The following is a 23771-nucleotide window of genomic DNA, read 5'->3' as shown; positions in this document are numbered from 1 at the left end:
CAATATTTTGGCCACCTAATGCGAAGAGAAAACTCCCTGGAAAAGACCCTGATGCTGGGAAAGACTGAAGGCAAAAGGAGAAGGGGACGGCAGAGGATGAGATGGCTAGATAGCATCACGGATGCAATGAATATGAACTTGAGCACGCTCCGGGAGAGAGCACAGGACAGGAAGGCCTGGCGTGCTACGGTCCATGGGGTCACGAAGAGTCGGACACGACTGAACGACTCAACAACAACAAAGTGCTTTGTACAGCCCATCTTTGGGTCTTCTGGCCTCCTCATCAATTCTCTCCTACCAAAACAGACTTTTAGGGAGGTTTGTCATGCTGCAGAAGGGCCAGGCAGCTGAACTTAGGGCCATCCCACACACAAACCCTCACCAACTCCCAGAAGAGCCGTGGAGTGCAAGAGCACCTGAGGCATGTCAGGACACCCCCGCCCCCAATGGCACGGAGCCAGATATCCACAAGACAAAGCAGAACAAAAACACTGTGACTAAAGAGAAAAGGCGTCCTGGTCATTCCCCTCTGGCATCCCCTCCTCCTTCACGTCCCTCCTCAAGTGGCTGCTCTTGGAGAGGGCTGGGCAGGCCAGGGCAAGGGGAGCCCCCGCAGGCAGCTGCCTGCAAGCACGCAACCTGCCCCCACCCTGCTCCCGCAGGCGATGGACCATGCATCCAATTGGGGCATCACTGGGAAAGGCAGCGCCTTCCCACACCGCTCCAGAAGCAGGAAGGGTTCCTTGATACTGCTTGGAAAAAGAGGCCCTTCTTTTACAGACCTGTTTATAGCCCCTTGAAGAAGGCCTTACAACAAAAGAAGCCGAAATGTGTCAGGCACTGGACTAGTAAAAACCTTTTTCAGCACCTGAGATGATTCTCCCCTTTTTGGTTTAGTCAGTGGGACCTGCCAAGCAATGGACACAATTCGCCATTTCTGAAGAAGGTCAAGCAAGTGCCTTCCTCTCCTGCTGAAAACCAACAGGAAGCAGACACGCCCTTTGGGATAAGCAGCCAAAGGCCAGACGAGAGGACACGCGGGATGCCAAGCCCGGCATCTTGAAATGCTGACAGCGGCTTTGCTTGTGGATGGGCAGCCTCAGGGAGTGGTGATGCCAGGCCAGAGACCGAGTGTCGAACCCTTTCCCTTTGTGTCATAGTTCAGCTCCAATTGCTTGCCCTGACCTGTGGAGTGCCAAAAACATGTCTGCAGACAGGTCAATGTGCAGCCAACCCCACAGGGGAAAGTGTGTGTGCAAGCTCTACTGCTAATTTCAAGTAGAAATGCAACAGGCATGGAAAGGGTTGATACTCCCTTCCTGCCCCTTTCTCCACTCTAAATTGCCCCTTCCAGAGGAGGCTGCTTTCAGGTAACACACAGAAACTGTCAGGATTTAAAAACACAAATTTGCATGCAATGCCCGTTTGATCCTAAGATAAAACTGCTCATGAGCTTAGCTAGTCACCTCAAAACAAAGCATTCTGGGGAGACAACTCAGTCCCCCTGCAAGCTCTACTGCTCATTTGAAAGTTAATTAAGGTAACTAAGGAACTGTTAATAGGTTCATTAGGAGATGCCCTGATAAAGAGGGACATGTTTTACAATTCACAAGCAAAACAGAACATTCCAATCTCACTGACCAGCCTCAAAGGGCAGCATGAAGCAGCTTCAAAAAAAAAAAAAAAGCACACGAACAAGGTTTTTGTTGCTTTCATCCAGTATTCACAACTGTATCTATGTGAATGCAAATATTTTAACATCCAGTCTGGATTTTGCCTGTTTTCTTCCACTCGGAGTAAACAGAAAGAAGGACCCTGCATCTTCCCTTTCTAAAACATCCAGTAATTTGTGGTTACAGGAGAAAAGCAGGGGAGAAATGCATCATCATCATCAACTAGATCAGCACTGCAAGAGAGGCCCACCTTGTCTCAAGCTGAAAGGAGACTAGCATGTTCCCATCCTTGTCAGCCGCAGATCATTGGGGGGGAGGGTTGTATTCAAAACAACGTCCACAAGCACCCAGCACACACCACAGCTCGTCCTGGATTAAATAATCCACAATGAGCCAGCCCTGTTGTGCAAACCAGGTCATTGTACAAGAAACAAACAAAATGAACTTGAAATCCTAATTCAGGAAGGCTGTCATGCCTCCCTCAGTCTCCTCCAAGGATGAAGAAGAATGGCAGGCTCCAGACCCAGGGAAAGGGACCAGCACAGAAGGAGCCTGAGCCCCCTCACCTCCTGTGGATGTTCCAGGCCCGGCTGCAGCCCCCCCCCCCCCCGAGGAATCAGCACGCGAAATGCCACTGGCATTCAAGACAAGGCTGGACAGCCATGTGTCAGGGGTGCTCTGACTTGGATTCCTGCATTGAGCAGGGGGTTGGACTCGATGGCCTTGTAGGCCCGTTCCAGCCCTACTATGCTATGTCTCTATAACCCCCACAGAGCAAAGGCGGTTGCATATAAGGGAACAATGCAGGCAAGCCTCTGTCCATTTAAGACATAGAGGCTCTCAGGGGCAGGAGAACTGGTTGGATGCAGCTACTTCTGGGTGCAGCAGTTAAAAGCAGGAAGCCAGCTGAAGCAAGGCTGCTGGAGAACAACATCAGATCTCAGTCCGGATCTCAGCCTCGACCTTGGACCTGACCCACTGCCTTGTTCATGTTCCCTTTTGGACTTCGAACTGGAAAACAGACTTCTCTTTGTCACATCGCTTTGGATTCAACTGCCCTAGTAAAAGTTCCCTGCTTCAGTCACCTTTTCCCTCTCGCAGCCTTGGACAGGTTTACGACCTTGTTATCAGCCAGTGATTTATCGCTGCCACCTGCAGTCAGCTGGCAGGAGCTGACAAACGCAAGTACAAATGGACTGGTACCACCAAGATTTGGGAGGGTGAGACTCATGACTGGAATACTGCAATGGAAAGGCATGCCTGGTACAAAAGGTACAGGCCCAACAGAAGGGAGGAGCAGCATCGCATGTAAAGAATGTATCCCCTGCACAGAAAGCAGAGAGAAACGAAAGCGGTCATGCTGTGGCAAGACACTGCAGACTACCCAACCAGCCAGAAGACATGGGCAATGATTTTCTCACACAAATGACAAAACTTCTGCAGAGGCAAGCCAGATTAGGAATGGTGGATTTCAACTATCCTAACATCTCTTGGAAATCTAAGGGTGCAATAGCTATGCTGGCTGGGGAATGCTGGGAGTTGTAGGACTTTTTCTGTCTAAACATGCATAGAATTGTGCCCTAACTCTGCTAAGAATGGAACATCCAATAAATTCATGCCTTGCTGACAACTTCCATTTTTTAGAAGGTGGAAGAAGGAAAAATGAGATCTGCTTATCATGGACTTAATCGTGACCAACAGAAAAGAACTGGTTGATGAAGATACTTTCTCTTTGTACTCATGGAAAAAAATGATAGCTTTAACTGTACCAGTTGAATTCCTTATCGCAGATACAACTTTCAAGTCATTCACAACCTGTCAGGGTTGCCTTTGAGCATACAGAGTATCAGAGTAGCTCAGATTCTGAGGAAGAGCTGCAACATGTGGGGGAGGAACTTTCCCAGGCTTCAGAGGCACAGCTGCATGGAGAGCCCCCCCCCCTTCACAAATCCCTGGGAGTGATAGTGAACAGGGGGAGGTGAGGGAAGAACAACCTGAACTCTGAGACGCAGATTTAGGCACAAGCGGGGAGTCGCAGGGGCTGAACTTCAGCGCTCTGCCCCATTGGCTCAGTGTCAACAGTTGCGCCTAGAGGTGTCACGGGAGAGGGGGAGATCTTCCCCTCCTACCCCTTAAGAGAGCTTGCCGCCTTTTTCCCCAACAGAGATCAACTTCGTAGCTTCCCTTTGAACTCCCTGAAGGCTGTTTCTTTTGTAGTATGTGAGTCTGTAGCAATTTGCATCTGTATGCCTCATTAGGGTAAATGGAATTAAAGCCTTGGAAATGCAGCCTCTTGCCTGAGTGTTGATTTGGCTATTGGAGTTCTCAGCCAAGCAAAAAGGGAATCCTGACAGAACCAAACTGAGTTTATGTGCAGCACAGTAAACAAAAGCAGCTTTGGGATATCTACTCTTTATTTTAGCTTGCACACCACCTTCCTTTCCTGCCATTGTAGAGCAGCCATCATATCCTTGGCCATTAAGTTTTTCCAGATTTAAGCCAAATTTTGTACACTCACTAAGAATGGTATTGGCAACTGAGGTAGCATTTAATCATTTAGCATTGCAAAACCAAGGAATTCCTCTCAGATAATGTTTACAGAACTGGTTGTATCAACAAAACGTACACCAAGTGACAGTTGTCCTTTCCAGATAGGAAAATCCAGTTGAAATGTTGGCTGAAGAAACAATGTCTTCTCTTATGGTAACTGTCGTATAGGTAGAGGGAATGACTGTAAGACTCAGCAGGCCTCAAACACAACTGTCCTTTATTTATCACACACAGAAGGGAAGAACTTAGCAGAAGGTCCACTCATCATTGCCACTCCCAGCTCTACGGGTGCTGCCAAGGTTCAAAGCAATAACTAAGCCACAGTACTCCCCCCCCCCAGGATACATAACATTCCTCCCCCCTTAGCTATCGTAGTCTTCCAAGCAAGGGGGAGGCACCCTTTCACGGCACGGTCCCTGCACTCGACTGGTAGGCGCAGATTGCTCAGATGACTTCCTTTCAGCCACTGCCGTGGGTAAGGAAGGAGTCTTGCTCCCATCTCTTGGTGGTTCTGGCGCTTCGACCGGCACTGAGAGAAACACGTCGGTTCCAGATAGATCTTCAGCAGCGACCTCTGCCGATGACAAGCCACTGTGGCCAGAACACCTTCACAACTGGCCAACGTGGCAATGCCACACTGACCCACCTGCACACGGGACCTTGTATGACACAGGTCCAGCGACCTCAGTGATGGAGGAAGGAACTCCCCTTGGCCCAGCACCATAGTTCCTAGCAAACACCTGACCTTGTGGGGCAAATGAGCAGAGCGCAGGAGCTGAGAAGGCAGCATCCAGAGCTTGCTCCCGTTTGCTTGGCCAGTCTTCCGCTAAATCTGGGCGGAGACGGTCAAGGCAAGTCTTTAGGCGCCGCTCCATAAGTCCCTCTGCAGGACTGACTCCTGTTGTTGCGCAAGGAGTAACATGCCGGCAACGAGGAGCCTGGCAAGGCATGTTGGCCGGTCTCCTCCCACAGCGCGCTCCAGGGCATCTTCAGTTGTCTGCACCATCCGTTCAGCTTGGCCATTTGCCCGGGGATGACGAGGTGCCACGGTGGCAGCCCGAGTAAGGTTCTTGTCCACAAATGATTTAAATTCAGCAGACGTAAAAGCAGTCCCGCTGTCTGAGAGTGTAGTATCAGGCAAGCCGCGGGTGGCAAAGAAGTGGCGCAGTGCTGTGGCTGTTGCAGCGGCTGTTTGTGATGGTATTGAGACGACGTCCAGCCACTTCGAGTAACAATCTGCCATAGCCAAGAAGTCTTTTCTTTAAAATGGTCCTGCAAAATCAGTATGGATTCTTGACCAAGGCTTCTTGGTCACTCCCCATGGAAAGATAGGTGCCCTTGGAGGATTGTGCCCAGTGGCTTGACAAGTACTGCACTCATTTATACTTGTTTCAATATCTGAGTCAATGCCGGGCCACCAGACGTAGCTCCTGGCCAATGCTTCCATGCAATCCCTGGATGAGCTGCATGCAGCATGGTCAAGATGGTTTGACGACCCTTATCTGGAATAACAACATGGCTTCCCCATAGCAGACTTCCCTTTTGGGCAGACAGCCCATGCTGATGGCGTTTAAATGGCTTACATTCCTCTGGCAGTTCCTCATCTGGCCATCCCCTCCATACCCAGTTTAAAACGAGCCAGTACAGGATCTGGAGCAGTCAGCCGAGCAGTTTGATCAGCCTGAAGTGGTGGGTCAGGAGGGGCTTCTAGCATCAAGACTTCCAGTGGAGGAGGTACAACAAAATCTGGAATTTTAAGTGGTGCCCGACTCAATCCGTCAGCATTAGCTATTGCCTTCCTGGTCTGTAGGAAAGTGTAGAATCGTAAGCATGGAGCAGGATGCTCCAGCGCTGTATGCGCAGTGACAGTACGCAGGGAGTAGGCTTACCAGGCGAGAAGATTCCTAGAAGGGGCTTGTGATCCAGGTGTATTTCAGAAGAATGGCCGTAGAGATAGTTGTGGAACTTTTTGACTCCTGCAGTAACAGCCAAGGCTTCTCTGCCAATTTGTGCAAAGTTCCTTTCAGCGGATGACATAGTCCTTGAATAATAAGCAACTGGTGCTTCTGTATGTACCATCTGGACATTTGTGGCTTAGCACGGCACCAAACCCATAAGCAGAAGCATCAGTAGTAAGGATTAGCGGGTTTTTTCATCATAATGTACAAGCACAGAATTTGAACTCAACAAGTGTTTGGCATTCTGGAAAGCATTCTCATTTCCATGGAACTCCTCTTCCCAGCAAGCGCTGCAGTGGTCAAGATGGCAGCCTTCCTGGAAGAAACACAGGGCAGAAACCGAGGAGTCCCAAGAAGGCTTGAGGTTCCTGCTTTGTTTTTGGAGCAGGTGCATAGTGAATGGCACATATTTCTTCGCCAGTGGGCCGAATGCCAGAAGCATCAATACGGTAGCTCAAAAACGTTGCGCTGGAGGTTCCAATTTCACATTTCTCCTTTTTTACACGAATGCCAGATGTGTCAAAACGACGTCGGACTTCTTGAAATCATTCCGCAAGCTCTTTCTCTGTTGATCCCATGAGCAGGACATCGTCGAAATAGGGTGCAATGCCTGGAATTCCAGAAAGCAGGGTTTCCATGAGTTGTTGGAACGTCCAGAGGCCACAGAAATTCCAAATCACAGACACTTTACTCGGAATGCCCTCGATGAGTGATTATTGTTTGGGCATCTGCTGTAGCATCGTCAACGACCAACCGTTGAAATGCTGTCAGGGTGGACACTGAGCCCATAGAATCCCAGAGTAGTTCTGATTCTGAGGAAGAGCAGCCGCTCCTCGGAGAGCCGAGAGAGCCGCTCTCTCATCCGAGAGGAGCGCGCTCATCCGAGAGGAGCGCGCTCATCCGAGAGGAGCGCGCTCATCCGAGAGGAGCGCGCTCATCCTTCCCAGGGCCAACAGGTGGCAGAGATTCCTCCCACCGGCATTCCTAGCATTGATAGCAGTCCCGGGAGTGAGAGAGTGCGGGAAGAAGACTTGCTGGACGCGTGACGCCGACGCAGGGAGCGGCGCCAAATGGAGGGCACAGAAAGGAGGCGTAGTGCCCAGTTGGCGCACAGACAACAGTTGCGTCCAGAGGATCCAAGGGAAAAGGGGAGGGACTCTCCCTAGCCCATAACAGGGTCTGCCAGTGATTCTCCTTCAAACGGGGACCAACTGTTCCAACTTAGGGCATAGGTACTCTGCTGCTCATATCTAGTTGCTAACAGTAGAGTTGTTAAGTTGTAAAAGAGGAATAAAGCTTTGAAAAGAATCCCTTTGTCTGTGTCTGGACTTGGCTACTGGATTAGACTGAGAGAGGCCTCCAAGGAGCCCTTGACAAATGCTGGGGCCAGATTGAGCTTTACAAAGACCCTCCCTCCACCAAGAACAGCGAGGAGCTGATTGACAGCAGGCACTGGGCATGGATGCTGCTTAAGCGCCTTCTTCACAGTGCACTTGTAACCCCCCTCCCACAGTCTCACCTTCCCATTAGGCTTTAAGACCAGCACAATGGGCATAGCCCACTGGGTCTGTGTCACTGGTTCTAGCACACCTTGCTTGATGAGATGCTCAAGATCTTCAGTTTTTACCCACAACACAACAGGCACATTCCTGGCTGTCATGCAAATTAATGCAATAAATGGATCCAGATGGAGTGACACTGCCTTCCCTTTGCATTCGCCCAGTTCTTCAGAAAATACCCTTGGAAATGTATTAACAATTGCTGCAAACCAACCTATAGTAATGGCGTGAATTCCTTGAACGCTATTCCCTATTGATGAGAACTAGTTTCTCCCCAAGACGTTTTTCCTCTGCCCCTCCACAGTTCTAAGTGGGAGCTTCCCTTGGAAGGAGCCATTCTGTACACCTACAGTGCAGCATCCAATGGTATCGACCTTCTTTGCATTGTAATCACGCAGAATGCAGGATGGACTTGACAACTTTGGAGCAAGGGTCCCAGAAAATATGTGCATAAAAGGGGTCTGTTAATTATGGATACCCCAGACCCTGAATCCACTTCCATTTTGCACTTCCTGCCATTCATTGCGTACAACACAGAATCATGAGGTTCCTTGCCACAGACCTTCTGAATGTGATATAGCTGTTGAGTTTCATCACCCTGTGGATAATCAGGGGGTTGGACTCGATGGCCTTGTAGGTCCCTTCCAACCCTACTATTCTATCAACCCCATGAGACACTAGGTAGAGTGACCCTTGGCTATGGTTCCTTTGTTATAGTTCTGTGCTGACGGATTTTGAACGGCAGACTCGCTCCAGGTGACCCTTCTTCTTGCATAACCTGCACTCAGCATCCTTGAATCTGCACAGAGAGCGCTGATGTGGTCTCCACAGCCTGAGCAGGAACAGGTAAGCCAGGGCCTATCTGCAGATTTTATGGAGGGTGCATTTCTTGTGTTCTGTTGACCTTGCTGCCCAGAAATCTCAGCCTGCTTGCTCCAGATGGCGTTTACATCATCTGCATCTCTCCTGAGTTCTGTGACATATAGTTATGCAGTCTCACTGGCTGATGCCTTTTCTCGATCCAGTGCAAATGTCAAGTTTGGCTCAGACAGGAGGCGTTGTAGTGCTTCATCATAAACCCCAGAGACAAGGCGATCCCTCAACATATCCGCTAGAAAACCCCCAAAGCTGCAGAGTTGAGAAAGCGACGCAGTTCTGCAGTAGCAGTGGCAATGCCCTCTCCAGGTTGCTGCATTCGTTTGTGAAATTTAAATCTCTTCACCACAGCTGAAGGATTTGGTGAGAAATGTATCTTAAGTCATCCTACAAGTTCATCAAATGCCTTAGTTTGGGGCGAGGCAGAAGCAGTGAGGGACCTTACTATGGCAAATGCCTGTGGCCCACAAAAAGTTAAGAGCACAGCTCGCTTTTGTTCAGCACCAGCTATCTTGTTTGCTCCCAAATAGAATGAAAGCCATTCTGTAGAAGAATCCCAGGAAGCAGGTTGACTCACTTCAAACTCTTTGATATGTCCAAAAGCAGCCATTTTGATTTCAATTCTCTTTAAAAACAACAACACCGGACTTGCTCAAATTCTTAAGTGGGCCTAGCTGACTGCTTACCAGTTAGCTGTGTAAATGGATTCACAGTCCTCACTGCCTGCATAGCTCTCAGGATCCCACCTTCGTCGCCACAAATTGTTGTATAGGTAGAGAGAATGACTCTAAGACTCAGCAGGCCTCAAACACAACAGTCCTTATTTATCGCACACAGAAGGGAAGAACTTAGCAGAAGCCCCACTCACTGCTGCTACTCCCAACTCCACAGGAGCCACCAAGGTTCAAGACAATAGCTAACCCACAGTACCGCCCCTAGGATAAAAGTATCTTCACACAGTTTAATCAGCTCATTTTCCACATGGACAGATCTATAGCAAGCAGTAACGGGAGAATTTTTCCAAATGTTTCCATAGTATCTCATCTCCTGCCTCAATGCAAAACTCAAAGAGGCTTTGCACATTTCCACTTGTGCTTCTTTTTCCATGTAAAGCAATTTAAAAAATAATGTAAAGCATTATTTTTCTTGTCAGAAAATAACAGCTGACAAGACTGGACATAATTTCTTCCTATTTTCCTCTACCAGATGCTTCACGGCACTATCAATTTGACACACTATGTTCATCTCAGCTTTGTTTTTGATGGCCAAAAAAATTGCTCCATAATGTGATCAATGTGTCATGTAAAGAACCTACAGACTTCTGTGAAGGAGCAATCTCAATCGCAGGGTAAAAGCCCGGTGTGAAGGAGCCCTAAGAACCCACAAGCCGGACGTGGGTGCAATAGCACTCCTCTGCCCAAGCTCCCCAGCAACTGGCGTACACAGGCTCACCGCCTCTGGTACTGGAGGTAGCACACAGCCATCGGGACTAGTAGCCTCTGATGGCCTTTTCTTCCAGGTATTTATCTAGCCCCCTTCTAAGGCCATCCAAATTGGTGGCCATCACTACATCTTGTGGTAGCGAATTCCATATGCGCTGTGTGAGGAAGTCCTCCCTTTGATCTGTCCTGAAACTCCCCATCATCAGCTTCATGGGATGACCCCGGGTTCTAGTATTTTGAGAGAGGGAGAAAAATGTCTCCCTATCCACATTCTCCACACCAGGCATAATTTTGTAAACCTACCTGAGACAACCTGGGACAAGTAGACCAAATGATATACAGGGGATTTGCAGCCCATAATAAGGAAGGACATGGTTTGTCCTTCCTTATTATGTCCATGTCCTTCCTTATTATAATAAGGAAGGACATGGTCTGTCTGTGTGCATCTAGAAAATAATGCATTGATTACTACGAGCCAGCATGGTCTTATCATAAGAACTTATGCCAGACCAACCTTATCTCCGCTTTTTGAGAGAATTCCTAGTGTGATAGATCATGGGAACACCATGGACATTATCTTGATTTCAGTAAAGCATCTGACAAAATCTACTACAGTATCCGCATTGGCAAGATGGTAAAATGTGGGTTAGCCAATACAAAATAAGTGGGAGGGGCCGTGGCAGAGCCCCTGCTTGCATGCAAAAACTCCCAAGTTTGATCCCCGGTGGCATCTCCAGGTAGGGCTGGAAAAACTCCTGCCTGAAACCCTGGAGAACTGCTGCTGCCAGTCAGTGCTGATAATACTGGCCTAGATGAGCCAAGGGTCCGACTTGGTATAAGACAGCTTCCTGTGTTCCTACTGTTGTTGTTCAGTCGTTAAGTCGTGTCTGACTCTTCGTGACCCCATGGACCATAGCACGCCAGGCCTTTCTGTCCTCCGCTCTCTCCCGGAGAGCGCTCAAGTTCATATTCATTGCATCGGGTTCCTACTGTTAGGTGGATCCAAAACTGGCAGAACAGTAATACCCAATGAGTACTCTGCATCGATCTAGAGGAAGGCTGACATGGCGCACCGCAGGGCCCTGTGCGGTTAACCATTTTTATAGCTGAAGGTTTAGAGGGGTGACACAAAGTGAGGAGGGAGAGCAGGCGCCACAGAAGACAGAATCAAGGTTCAAAAGGTTTGGACAGGCTGGAACACTGGGCCAAAACTAACAAGATGAAATTCAACACAGATAAATGTGAACTCCTGCATTTAAGTACAAAGACTCAAAAGGTACAAGTATGGGGGAGGGGGCCTGGCTTGGCAGCAGCCCATCTGAAAAGGATCTAGGTGCCTTGGCTGATCATAAGCTGAATGTGAGCCAGCAGTGCGATGAAAAGCTAACGCAATCTTGGCAGAGGGCCCAGGTCACAGGAAGTAGTAGCTCCATTCTACTCTGCACTGGTCAAGCCACCACTGGAGTGCTGTGCACAGTTCTGGGCACTTTGAGGACACTGACAAACTAGTGCACGTCCAGAGAAGGGCAACCAGGACAGTGAGGGGTCTAGAAATGGAGACCTACAACATGGGTAGGCAGCTTGTGGTCCTCCAGATGGCTTGGCCTACAAGTCCCAGAAGCCCTAGACAATACAGCCAATGGTGAGTGATGATGGGAGTTGTAGGCCAAAACATCTGGAGGGCCACAAGTTGCCCAGCACTGTCCAACAAGGAATGGTTGAAAGAGCTGGATATACTTAGCCTGGAGAAGAGAAGATTAAGTGGAGATGTGACAGTGGCGTTCCAATATATGAAAGACTGTCACATAGAAGCGGGAGCAGTCATGTTCTACTTTACTCCAGCTAGCAAGGCTAAAACTGATGGATGGAAATTTCAGGGAAGCAGATTCCTGCTAAATATTAGGAGGGACTATCTGGTTGTTGTCAATCATTTCAGCTTATGGTGTCGGGGGCGGGGGGGGGGGTGAGAAGCCACAAAAAGAAAGCATTAAATGCAGCCATAGAAAAACACCAAAGTCACATCTGGCTCCCAATGCGTGTTACCAAGTTTTCTGCTGCAGCGAGCCTGACGGCGCTTAGGTAAGCTGCAGCAGAAAATGCGGCCAAAGTAGCTTACTAGCTTTTACTAAGAACAATGTCCTTGAAATGTGCTGGAACCATTTGCACTTGAGCGGTCATCCTTTTTTTGGTCTTTGGGAGTGTTACTCCAGAGTGCAAGAGGCTTGTCCTAAAGTCTCTTTGCTATAGCCATTGGCCTTCAGCCCCAACACCTGCAAGCCCCTTCTGATCTTGGGCTGTTTTCCAGGACTGGAAAATCCTTTGCTTGTGCAAAGCAAAGCCTTCCCAGCACAGTCTCTGCAATGCATCCAAGGTGTCACCTCCTAGGCTGAAGCACGGGGTGGAGTGGGGAATGGGGGTGAAGGAAGACTTTAACATGTTGAGGCTTGCATGTGGGCTCTGCTATGGCCTGGCACCTCTCCCTCCCTCCCATCTCTCCAACGTGCAAAAACACAAGATATTCTTCCAGCTTCTCAGATTTCATCCTATTTTTGCCCTCATTTTTTCCAGGTCCATTTTCAAAGCAAAAACGGTTTTAAAGACAACAACATTCTCATTTTGCTGAACTCTGACCCTAAGGGGTGCCCTGGCAAAGGGAGCCAGCTGTGAGTTAGGAAGTTCTCAGCTGAATTTCACCTCTGCGTGATGGTGGCCCCCAACAAGCCCATGGTGCTCACACTCTACCAGACACGGATAAAAGTGGCCTACCTTACAGGGCCTGTCGTAAGAACTGAGAGTGTGCAATTTAAAAGCTTTCATTGCTTCAGAACAATGATACATATCAGTATGCCCACTAGGAGCCATGCAGAATCCCCTTCATGGATCACTGCCTTGTTGTGGCGAAGGGGCTTGCGTAACTCAGTGAAGCCATAAGCTATGCCGTGCAGGGCCACCCAAGACAGACAGGTCATGGCGGAGAGTTCTGACAAAATGTGGTCTGCTGGAGAAGGAAATGGCAACCCACTACAGTATTCCTGCCAAGAAAACCCCATGGAACGCATCACAAGGCTAAAAGAGATGACGCCGGAAGAGCAGAGGGAATTTCCAAGTAGCGCCAGAAAGAGTGAAGCGGCTGGGCCAAAGCCGAAAGGACACTCAGCTGTGGATGTGTCTGGTGGTGAAAAGAAAATCCGATACTGTAAAGAACAATATTGCTGAGGAACCTGGAATGTCAGATCAATGAATCAAGGTAAGCTGGAGGTGGTCAGACATGAGATGGCAAGACTGAACATCGACATCTTGGGAATCAGCGAACTAAAATGGACAAGCATGGGCAAATTTAAATCAGGTGACCATTATATCTACTACTGTGGGCAAGAATCCCTTAGAAGAAATGGAGTAGCACTCATAGTCAACAAAAGGGTGGGAAAAGCAGTACTGGGGTACAATCTCAAAAACAACAGAATGGTCTCAGTATGAATCCAAGGCAAACCATTCAGCATCACAGTAATTCAAGTCTTTGCCCCAACCACTGATGCCGAAGAAGCGGAGGTTGATCGGTTCTATGAAGACCTACAACACCTTCTAGAACTAACACCAAAAAGAGATGTCCTTTTCATCATAAGGATTGGAGTGCCAAAGTAGGAAGTCAGGAAATCACCGGGATAACAGGCAAGCATGGCCTTGGTGTACAAAATGAAGCAGGACAAAGGCTAATAGAGTTTTGCCAAGAGAATACGCTGATCATAGCAAACACTCTTTTCCAACAGCACAAGAGGCGACTCTACACATTGATTATGTACTTCGTAGCCAAAGATGGAGAAGCTCTATACAGTCAGTAAAAACAAGACCTGGAGCTGACTGTGGCTCAGATCATGAGCTGCTTCTTGCAAAATTTCGGCTTAAAGTGAAGAATGTAGGAAAAACCACTAAACCATTCAGGTATGACCTAAATCATATCCCTTATAAATATATAGTGGAGGTGAGGAATAGATTTAAGGGATTAGACCTGATAGACAGATTGCCTGGGGAACTATGGACAGAGGTCCGTAACATTGTTCAGGAGGCAGCAACTCAATCCATCCCAAAGAAAAAGAAATGCAAGAAAGCCAAGTGGCTGTCTGATGAGGCTTTACAAGTAGCTGAGGAGAGAAGGGAAGCAAAAAGCAAGGGAGAAAGGGGAAGATATACCCAACTGAATGCTGAGTTCCAGAGAATAGCAAGGAGAGACAAGAAGGCCTTCTTAAATGAACAATGCAAAGAAATCGAGGAAAACAACAGAATGGGAAAGACTAGAGATCTCTTCAAGAAAATCAGAGATCTCAAGGGAATGTTTTGTGCAAAGACGGGCATGATAAAGAACAAAGAAGGCAGGGACCTAACACAAGCAGATGAGATTAAGAAGAGGTGGCAAGAATACACGGAAGAACTATACAGGAAAGATCTTAATGTCCCTGATAGCCATGATAGTGCGCTCACTGAACTTGAGCAGGACATCCTCGAGAGTGAAGTCAAGTGGGCCTTAGGAAGCATTACTAACAACAAAGCTAGCCGAGATGACAGTCTTCCAGCTGAGTTATTTAAAATCCTAAAAGATGATGCTGTTAAAGTGCTGCACTCAATATGCTAACAAATTTGGAACATTCAACAGTGGCCACAAGACTGGAAAAGGTCAGTTTACATTCCAATCCCAAAGAAGGGCAACGCCAAAGAGTGTTCAAACTACCGTACAATTGCGCTCATTTCACATGCCAGCAAGGTGATGCTCAAAATCCTACAAGCTAGGCTTCAGCAGTATGCGAACCGAGAACTACCGGAAGTACAAGCAGGGTTTAGAAGAGGCAGAGGAACTAGAGATCAAATTGCCAGCATTCGCTGCATCATGGAGAAAGCAAGAGAATTCCAGAAAAACGTCTATTTCTGCTTCATTGACTACGCTAAAGCCTTTGATTGTGTGGATCACAACAAACTGTGGCAAATTCTGAAAGTGATGGGAGTACCAGACCACCTTACCTGTCTCTTGAGAAACCTGTACAAGGGTCAAGAAGCAACAGTACAAACCAGACATGGAACAACCAATTGGTTCAAAATTGGGAAAGCAGTACGACAAGGCTGCATATTGTCGCCCTGCTTATTTAACTTATATGCAGAGTACATCATGAGAAACGCCGGGTTGGATGAATCACAGGTTGGAATTAAAATTGCTGGGAGAATGATCAACAACCTCCGATACGCAGACGATACCACCCTAATGGCAGAAAGCGAAGAGGATCTAAAGAGCCTCTTGTTGAGGGTGAAAGAGGAGAGTGCAAAAGCTGGTTTGAAACTCAACATTAAAAAAACGAAGATCTTGGCATCTGGCCCCATCACTTCCTGGCATATAGATGGGGAAGAAATGGAAGCAGTGACAGATTTTATTTTCTTGGGCTCCAAGATCACCGCAGACGGTGACTGTAGCCATGAAATTAAAAGACGCTTGTTCCTGAGGAGGAAAGCTATAGCACACCTAGACAGCATAGTAAGAAGCAGGGACATCACCTTGCCGACAAAGGTCCATCTAATCAAAGCTATGGTTTTCCCAGTAGTAACGTATGGCTGTGAGAGCTGGACTATAAGGAAGGCTGAGCGCCAAAGAATTGATGCTTTCGAACTGTGGTGCTGGAGAAGACTCTTATGAGTCCCCTGGACTGCAAGGAGGTCAAATCAGTCCATCCTAAAGGAAATCAACCCTGAGTGCTCATTGGAAGGACAGATACTGAAGCTCAAATATTTTGGCCACCTAATGCGAAGAGAAAACTCTGGAAAAGACCCTGATGCTGGGAAAGACTGAAGGCAAAAGGAGAAGGGGACGGCAGAGGATGAGAGGGCTAGATAGCATCAGCGATGCAATGAATATGAACTTGAGCACGCTCCGGGAGAGAGCGCAGGACAGGAAGGCCTGGCGTGCTATGGTCCATGGGGTCACGAAGAGTTGGACACGACTGAATGACTGAACAACAATTGAGCAGGGGGTTGGACTCGATGGCCTTGTAGGTCCCTTCCAACCCTACTATTCTATGATTCTATGATACGTTGTCATATGACCCTACTATCTCAAAGGCTTTCTTCACACAGAGCTCCTTCACTTAAGTCTGCGGACCCTCCAAGGTGTCTCCTGCATTAAATGCCCTTTGTTCTGTTTTTAAATAGATCGCAGATAATGAGCTATCAAATTACCCCATTGTGTTCTGCTTGAGTTCCCGCTGTGAAAAGAGGAAAAGCGGCAAGACGAGGAGCGAGATCAATGAAAGATAATGGAAGACTCAGATACAGGGAGAAGGGAGGGGAGGGGAGGGGAGGGGAGGGCGGAAGGAAGTGGGTGAAAAAGGGAATTTAAAACAGAGGCAGAAAGCCCCGTTTTAAATGCAGGATTTTAGGCTGGTGTAGAGATGCCCAAAGGCTCTGTCCTGTATGATCACAAACATAAATCTATGGATTAAAGAGCAGCTTTCCTGGATTGAACCAAAGGCCCAACTTGGGAATCTAGTAAGTGTTTCTTCCAGGACTCTTGCAAACAGGGCATGGTGACTGCTGTTCTCTGGCACTGCACATCTCTAGCATCTGCCATGCAGGGGTTGTCCTGCCTCTGAACTTAGAGGCTTCATTTAGCTATCAAAAACCAAAAGGAAGACACCAAAACAAGAAGGAATGCGAAGAGAGAAATAGTGTTCAAAAGTATTTTTTAAAAGCAAACATTATAGCTGCCCAGAGCAGTTTGGAACAGTAGGCTCCTTCTCCAGGGGCAACCAAATGCATCCAAATCCCCAAAATAGGCTAAACCAGCTTACAAAACTTGTAACCATCTTTCTTGTAGCATCAGCAAAACCCTGATGGTACAAGAAAGATAGTCATGATTTTTGTAAGCTGCTTTATTGCTACAACTTTAAAAAATTGCTGGCACTTCTGAGAATTAGTTTCTCTTTTTGCATTCTTTCCATTCAGCTATCACAGCTCACAAGACCTGGCTGGTGTGAATGCGTCTAGTGGCTGTTTGAAAAAGTCACCTATGGCACGGGAGACCATCACTTCTCCCGGCAGCGAGTGGCATGTTTATTTATCGGCTCCAACTCCCACCTGGTCATCCTGGTCAGGCCCAGCTTCAGGGGGCAGGGGCTCTTACCAACAGCAGGAGCATCGTATTCGTCCCCCAGCAGGATCTCCGGGGCGGAGTAGGCCAACGAGCCGCAGCTGGTCGTAAGCATTGTGCCTGGCTGGAAGCAGTTGCTGAACCCAAAGTCGGTGAGCTTCACCACGCCCTGCTCTTGGAAGAAGACCACGTTCTCAGGCTTGAGGTCCCGGTGGACCACGTGGAGGCGGTGGCAGTACGAGATGGCATGGACGATCTGGGCAAAGTAGTGCTTGGCCTGGTCCTCGCCAAGGCCGCCCTCGTGCTGCATGATGTGGTCAAACATGTCCCCGCCGTCACCCAGCTCCAGGATGAGGTAGAGCTTGGCCTGGGTGTCGATGACTTCGTAGAGGCGCACCACGTTGGGGTGCTGCACCAGCTTCATGCAGCGCACCTCCTGCAGGAGCTGAGCGGCTGCCCCGCCGTCCAGCTTGCTCTTGTCAATGACCTTGACCGCCACCCGCTCCCCAGTGAAGACGTGCCGCGCCAGCTTCACCACTGCAAAGTGCCCCTTGCCCAGGGTGCGATCCAGATCGTAGAGGCCGGCAATCTTGCCTTCCGAGAAAGCCTGGGCCCTGGCCATCTCCACAGGGTGGGCTGCCTCACAGAGGCCTCAGCACGGGAGGGGGCTGCAAGGAGAAAAGCCACCGTGAGGGAGGGGAGACACCGCCTTCCCTGCTGCCTCCCTCGCCACTCCCACCTGTTCTCAGAGGCCCCAAGCCGGGACCCCGTGAGCTCACAGGGATGCACAGACTGAGGGAGGGCCCCAGAGCCAGCTGCCCAGGCCAGCCAAGTCACAGCATGAGCCGGGCACCGCCATCCAAACTGGCGTGGGCTCCTTTCACCTAAGGGCAGCTGAAGGCCTCCTCATGGCTGCAGCCACGAGCAAAGCCTGCACAGCGCCGCTGTTTCTGCGGCTTCCTGAGGCTGCTTCAGTGGGCCCCCTTGTCCTTGGGGCCCTGGCCGCTGCCCATCTTGCCAGCTTCTGGAACCACCACGTGCCCCAGGCGCCTCGAGAGGGAGGGGCAGCACAGCAGGCAACACTGAGCAAAGGCCGGGCGACTTCTGCCAGGCCTGGGAAGCCGAGAGGCTGCCCTGGCCCCAGCCTCTCCCCTTCCCGAGGGGATGCCCCCCGCCGCGGAGCTCCACGCCTGGCTCGGGGCCGCGCCGCGGCGCTGCGGCCCAGGGAGGGGCGGATGCGCCGGGCCCCGCAAGCCCCGGCTCCGCTCGCCTGGCTGGAAGGGCGGCCCTGCTTCGTCCGGGAGGCCCGGGCGCTCCGCCCGGCGGCGACACCGCGGCCGCGGCGGACGAGGGGGCCGCTGGCCTGCCCAGCCCGCCGCCCCCGCGGCAGGCCCGCGGGGCGACGCCTCCGCCCAGCGCCGCGGAGCCCCCGCCGCGCGAGCGCGCAGCCGCCCTGGCCTCCGCGCGAGGGCCGGGGGCCAGCGCCCGGCGCCGCTCGCGGGAGGGCCGGGCGCCCTCGCCGGCGGCGCGCCGGGCGGAGGCGCCTCCGCGGCGGCCTCGGCGCCCGAGGCGCGGCGGCGGGCCCAGGCCGCGGGGGCTCCGGAAGGCGCGGCCCGGCAGCCCCCGCCCCGGGCCCGCGGAGGGGCAGCCCGGGCGAGCGCGGGGGCCGGGCGAGGCGCTCACCAGGCTCCGGGCGCGGCGGGCGGCGGGCGAGGCGCAGGGCGCTCCGCGGCCGGCTGACGTCAACGAGCGCCGCGGCGGCGGCGGCTTAAAGGGGCCCGGCCCGCCGCGCCGCGCCGCGGCCGCCCCGGCAAGCGCGCGCTTCGCCCGCCCGCGCCCCCTTCCGCCGGGCGCAGGAGCCCCTCGGCCGTTCCGGGCCGCGTCCCTCCGCCCGGCCCGGCCCGGCCCGGCCCGGCTGCGGCACAGAAGAGCGCCCTGTTTACTGCCTGCGACCCGCGAGCGCAGTTCGGGGAATTCCCCGTCAAGCCTGGCTTCGAATCCTGGAGGAGCTGGAAGGGGCCCTTGAGGTCTTCGAGTCCAGCCCCCTGCTCAGGGCAGGATCCCTGAGAAGTGGGTCGCCCAGCCTCTGCCTGGAAGGAGAGCCGCCACCCCCGGGCAGCTGGTTCCGTGGTCTCAGTGCTCCGGCTTTGGGGGGGCTTGTCCTGATGTCCAACTGGAATCTGCCTTCCTGTAGCTTAGACCTGTCATTTCGTGTCAGACAGTCTTGGGTGACAGGAAACAGGTTGGGGCCTCTTCTGTCTGGGGCAACAACCATTTCCGTACTTGAAGAGCGCGGCCATGTCCCCCTCGGACTTCGCGAGGCTCAGCAGAGCCGGTTCCTCCCACCTTTCCTCGCAGGACTTCATTCCTGTGCCCCTGGCCATCTTTGTGCCTTTCTCTGAACTCATTCCAATTTTTCTGAAAACTTCTGAATGGATTCAGGAGATGCGTGGCGTCCAGAACTGGACACAATATTCGAGGTGAGCTCTGAGCAGTGCAGAGTAGAGTGGAACTATCACTTCCCATGGATCAGACTGACGGAGGCGGGGTGGGAGGGTAGTCTCCTGCTTCCCCAGGGGCCAGCCAGGGGCCTCCAGGAAGCCCACAAGCTTGAAGGCAACAGTCCCCCCCCAGTGCCCCCCCCCTGGCAATGGGTAGTCACAGGCACCTCTAATCCTGGGAGCTTTGGAAGGAAACCAGACTTGTGGGAAATGCATGCCTTGCTTTCAAGCAGAAGCAGGCTGGGAGGCTTCCGGGAGCAGGGTTCGCCTCCAGCCAGGCGCACCCTCGCCACGTGCCTCGTTTCCCAGCAAAACAGCCACTGCAGCCACTCAAGGGCAGCAGGGGAACACCGCGGGAGCCACCGAGTTGGCCGTGGGTATTGCCCATCCCTGATTTAGCTTGACCAGAGGACTCTGGACTATAGTATTATCCATTTTCTCCACACTATGCTTAAATGTATACACCATTAACATTAACCACCTTTTTTCTAAGCTAGAAGTCCCAAATACCTTCTTGGCATGGTGTGTGGGCACGTGGGAAGGGGAGGAGCATCCATTATTTACATTTGTAGCACCTGCCTAGCATCGAGCGTCTATGTGAAAAGCTTTTCTTCCTGCCTGCCTTTAGTTTTATATATCAGCTCAAGCCCCAGCTTCCTGCCCATTTTCTGAGGCATCTACTAAAATAGTAAATTTCTCCCCCTTCTTCAGGAGCAAACAAAAGGCAGCCTCAGCCTCCATTGGATATATTGAATCCTAAAGTTAGTGTGACAGCAGGCCTGACTAGGCCTTGTAAGTAGTTTGGTTCAGGCGACGTTTCTGATGGGATTGAGAGTGTGTGTGTGTGTCTGACAAAGAGAAGGTAACTGTAACTTGCTCATAAGCAACAAATTCCTATCCACCAAAGTAACTCATCCCTAAAGATAAGAAGGCCGCTGTGCTGATAAGACTGTTGTTGGGTACTGATTGGTTTCTGAGCATGCGTAATCTGTTTTCTTTGTTCTCCAGCTTTCAGTCTGCATAAATGCATCCTGTTTTCTTTTTGGTGTGGGCGGGGAGACACAATTTCATCTGTCTCTCCCACGGCCGTGATGTGCTTTAATAAATTTCTGACTGTTCAGCCTAACCTGCCTTGGATATTCTCTTCACATTAGGGTCAAACAACCCTGAAGGGGAGCCCCAGCTAACAAAGCATCTCAGCCCAGTGCCAAAGTGTCAAGGTAACAAGGTTAAGCAGACAGGTCAGTTAAGCACCTGTGTAAGTTTAGCAACAGGACGAGGATACCAGGGCAGTGAACTCCCCTGTCTTCTAAAAGTGAATACTTTGTCTTTCCTGGCAAACAAACTCAATAAAGAAAAACAGGTGTCAAGGTAGAAAGCCAGCAAGGCTAAGAACATAAGATGAGCTGTGCTGCATCAGACCAAGGGCCCATCTCTGTTCACACAGTGGCCAACCAGCTGTAGACCAGGAACCCACAGGCAGGACACAAGTGCAACAGCACTCTCCTGCCCATGATACCCAGCAACTGGTGCACATAGACATACAGCCTCTGGTACTGGAGGTAGCACACAGCCATCAGGATTAGTAGCCAATGGTACAGTGACTGCAGGGGCCAGCCACTGTATTGCACAGGATCTCGTGGCAAACTTAAGTGTTTGTATGCTACAGCCTGTTTAATCAGATGCAGGAACTGTTATCCTGAGTTACCAGTGCTAGAATTGGTTACTTATTCGCACAAAACTTCAAAAGAGAGCTCAAACAATAAAGTGAATAAGGACCTAATGTTTAAATGAACCTGCAGCCCAAACTTAGTAAAGGGCTACCCCATATCATATACCTCTGTGACTGGGAAACTGCCTTTCCAAAACAAACAACAGTTATCTCCAACCAAAGTAATAATTGTGGCACAACATTGATCTGTGATGACCCCAGATGAAAATGACACATAAGGAGCTGGGGCTGTACAAGCCCACAATAAGCGCTGTGCCACCCCAAATCAGACCCACACATCCAGGAGAGTGTCCTCTATCGGATGGCATGGTGTTGTGACCCGGCTAAAGCTTTCTGTGTGCATAGGGCACTCTCAGATTGCTGCATTTTGTAGAGGACAACTGCCCTGGGGGAGTTTCCTGCCATCTCAACCAGCTATTCTGTCAAAGTCCTGCTCTGTCCCTGGGATCAGGAAGTAACCCAGGCAGTTCACCCACTTGCTCCTGAATATGTTCTCCTTGCTGATGGAGCTAGGCAGACTCCTTGAATTTCAGGAAGCTCAGGACAATGAAGCAGCAAGGGCATTTTGGGAGGGGCACCATGCATAGGTGTTTCTATGCTAGCGCTAGAAGCCTCAGAGCCAGAGTTGGAGTGCCTGGTTTTAAAAGAGAACCAAGATACAGTGGGCATTACAGAAACCTGGTGGAATGGAGAGAACCAGTGGGATACAGTCATCTCTGGATATAAACTCTATAGGAAGGTGTTTCTAAATTACTGTGTCCTGAAACAGTTGGTCATGGAACTGCACAGAGGGAAGGCAACCCTGGATTTAATCCTAAGTGGTGTCACCAGGACCCAGTACGAGATATGAGTGTTGTTGAACCAATTGGGAACTGGCCACAGTGCTATCAGATTTCATATATATTTAAGTGAAAATTGCCAAGTAAGTCCAACACAGTCACGTTTGACTTCAAAAGAGGAAACTTCTCTAAAATGAGGAAAATGGTATTTAAAAAAAAAAAAATGTTGAAAGGGGGAGTCAAAAGGTTTAAATCCCTTCAACATGCTTGGAGGTTTACTCAGAACCACAGTGATATAAGCTCAGCTAGAATGTGTGCCACAGGTTAGGAAAAGTAATACCAAGGCCAAGAGGTCACCCACGAGGTTAACAAGCAGCATCAAGGAAGCTATCAGAGGCAAGAGGGCTTCCTTCAGAAAATGGAAGTTTGCCCAAGTGAGGAAAACAAAAGGCAGCACAACCTTGCACAAAGGCGATGCAGGCAGACAATAAGAGATGCAAGAAAACATTTCAAGGAGCATATCGCTAACATCATCAAGACCAACAGTACAGAATTCTTTAAATATATCTGAAGCAGGAAACCAGCTAGGGAAGCAGTTGGACTGTTGGATGGCTAATGGCCTATGTCCTCCCCGTCTCCATTTGGGCAACCAGAAACATTTTCATCTTCATCCCCTAGGGATGATTTAACTCAAACTAGATAGTTCCCAGCTCCCATCGGTTTTGCCCCAGGGTTCAATTTAAAAGCTGCTCTGCCAACTCACTACTTGAGTTCTTGGTTCTAAGGGAAGCAAAAGCCGAGTGTACTCAAATGCGTATCCTGGACTTTAGGAAAGCTGATTTTAATAAACTCAGAATGATGATCAGTAAGGTCCCATGGCAAGCGACGCTAACGAGAAAAGGAGTCCAAGATGGGTGGGAGCTTTTAAAAAAGGGAATTCTCAAGGCACAATTACAAACAGTTCCAACAAGAAGAAAAGGTGGAAGACAACAGAAGAAGCCAATGTGGCTTCACAGAAAGCTTAGAGATGTCCTGAAAACAAAAAAGGACACATATAGAAAGTGGAAAGAAGGCCAAGTAACAAAGGAAGAGTACAGGCAGGTAGCACAGAATTGCAGGGATGGTGTCAGGAAGGCTAAAGCTGAGAACGAGCTGAGGTTAGCAAGGGATGCTAAAAACAACAAAAAGCTTTCTTCAGCAACATGCATAGTAAGAGACAGAGGAAAGAAATGGTGGTTCAGCTATTAAGTAAGAATGGCAAAACGATAACAGATGACAAAGAAAAGGCAGAGGTGCTCAATTCCTACTTTGGCTCAGTCTTCTCCCAAAAGAGGGTCTATGACCACCCTGGCAAAGGCGAAGTACAGGCTGAAGGGGCAGGATTGCAGCCTGAGATCGATAGGCATATGGTCAAGGAACACCTAATGACTTTGAATGAGTTCAAATCTCCAGGGCCGGATGAACTGCATCCTAGAGTACTACAGGAACCAGCTGAAGAACTCTCAGAACCACTGTCTAGTCTCTTTGAGAAATCCTGAAGGACGGGGGAAGTGCCAGATGACTGGAGGAGGGCTAATG

At 50.0% G+C, this 23771-nt stretch overlaps 1 protein-coding gene across 3 annotated transcripts in view; it reads right to left on the bottom strand.

Moving 5' to 3' along the window:
* LOC146339179 (uncharacterized) overlaps positions 1-22398 on the bottom strand; it is a 43650-nt gene extending 21252 nt beyond the window's left edge. The window contains exons 1-2 of one of the 3 annotated variants that reach the window (XM_084812342.1): positions 18865-22398; positions 17215-17849 (exon numbers count right to left, since the gene is read on the bottom strand). In XM_084812342.1, coding sequence (XP_084668468.1) covers positions 17215-17803 — 589 coding nt within the window. In that variant the 5' untranslated portion in view covers positions 17804-17849; positions 18865-22398. Of the gene's footprint in view, positions 1-17214; positions 17850-18065; positions 18800-18864 lie in introns of those variants that run through there. The other 2 variants (XM_084812344.1, XM_084812343.1) reach the window with 2 other exon arrangements.
* Positions 22399-23771: the final 1373 nt, after the last annotated feature.

The sequence above is a fragment of the Heloderma suspectum genome, chromosome 8 (genome assembly GCF_057233095.1).
Source record: "Heloderma suspectum isolate Gila_16-S chromosome 8, 16-S_ref, whole genome shotgun sequence".
Classification (NCBI taxonomy): domain Eukaryota; kingdom Metazoa; phylum Chordata; class Lepidosauria; order Squamata; family Helodermatidae; genus Heloderma; species Heloderma suspectum.
Note: the sequence above shows the minus strand (reverse complement) of the source record. Positions and strands in the feature narration are given on the sequence as shown.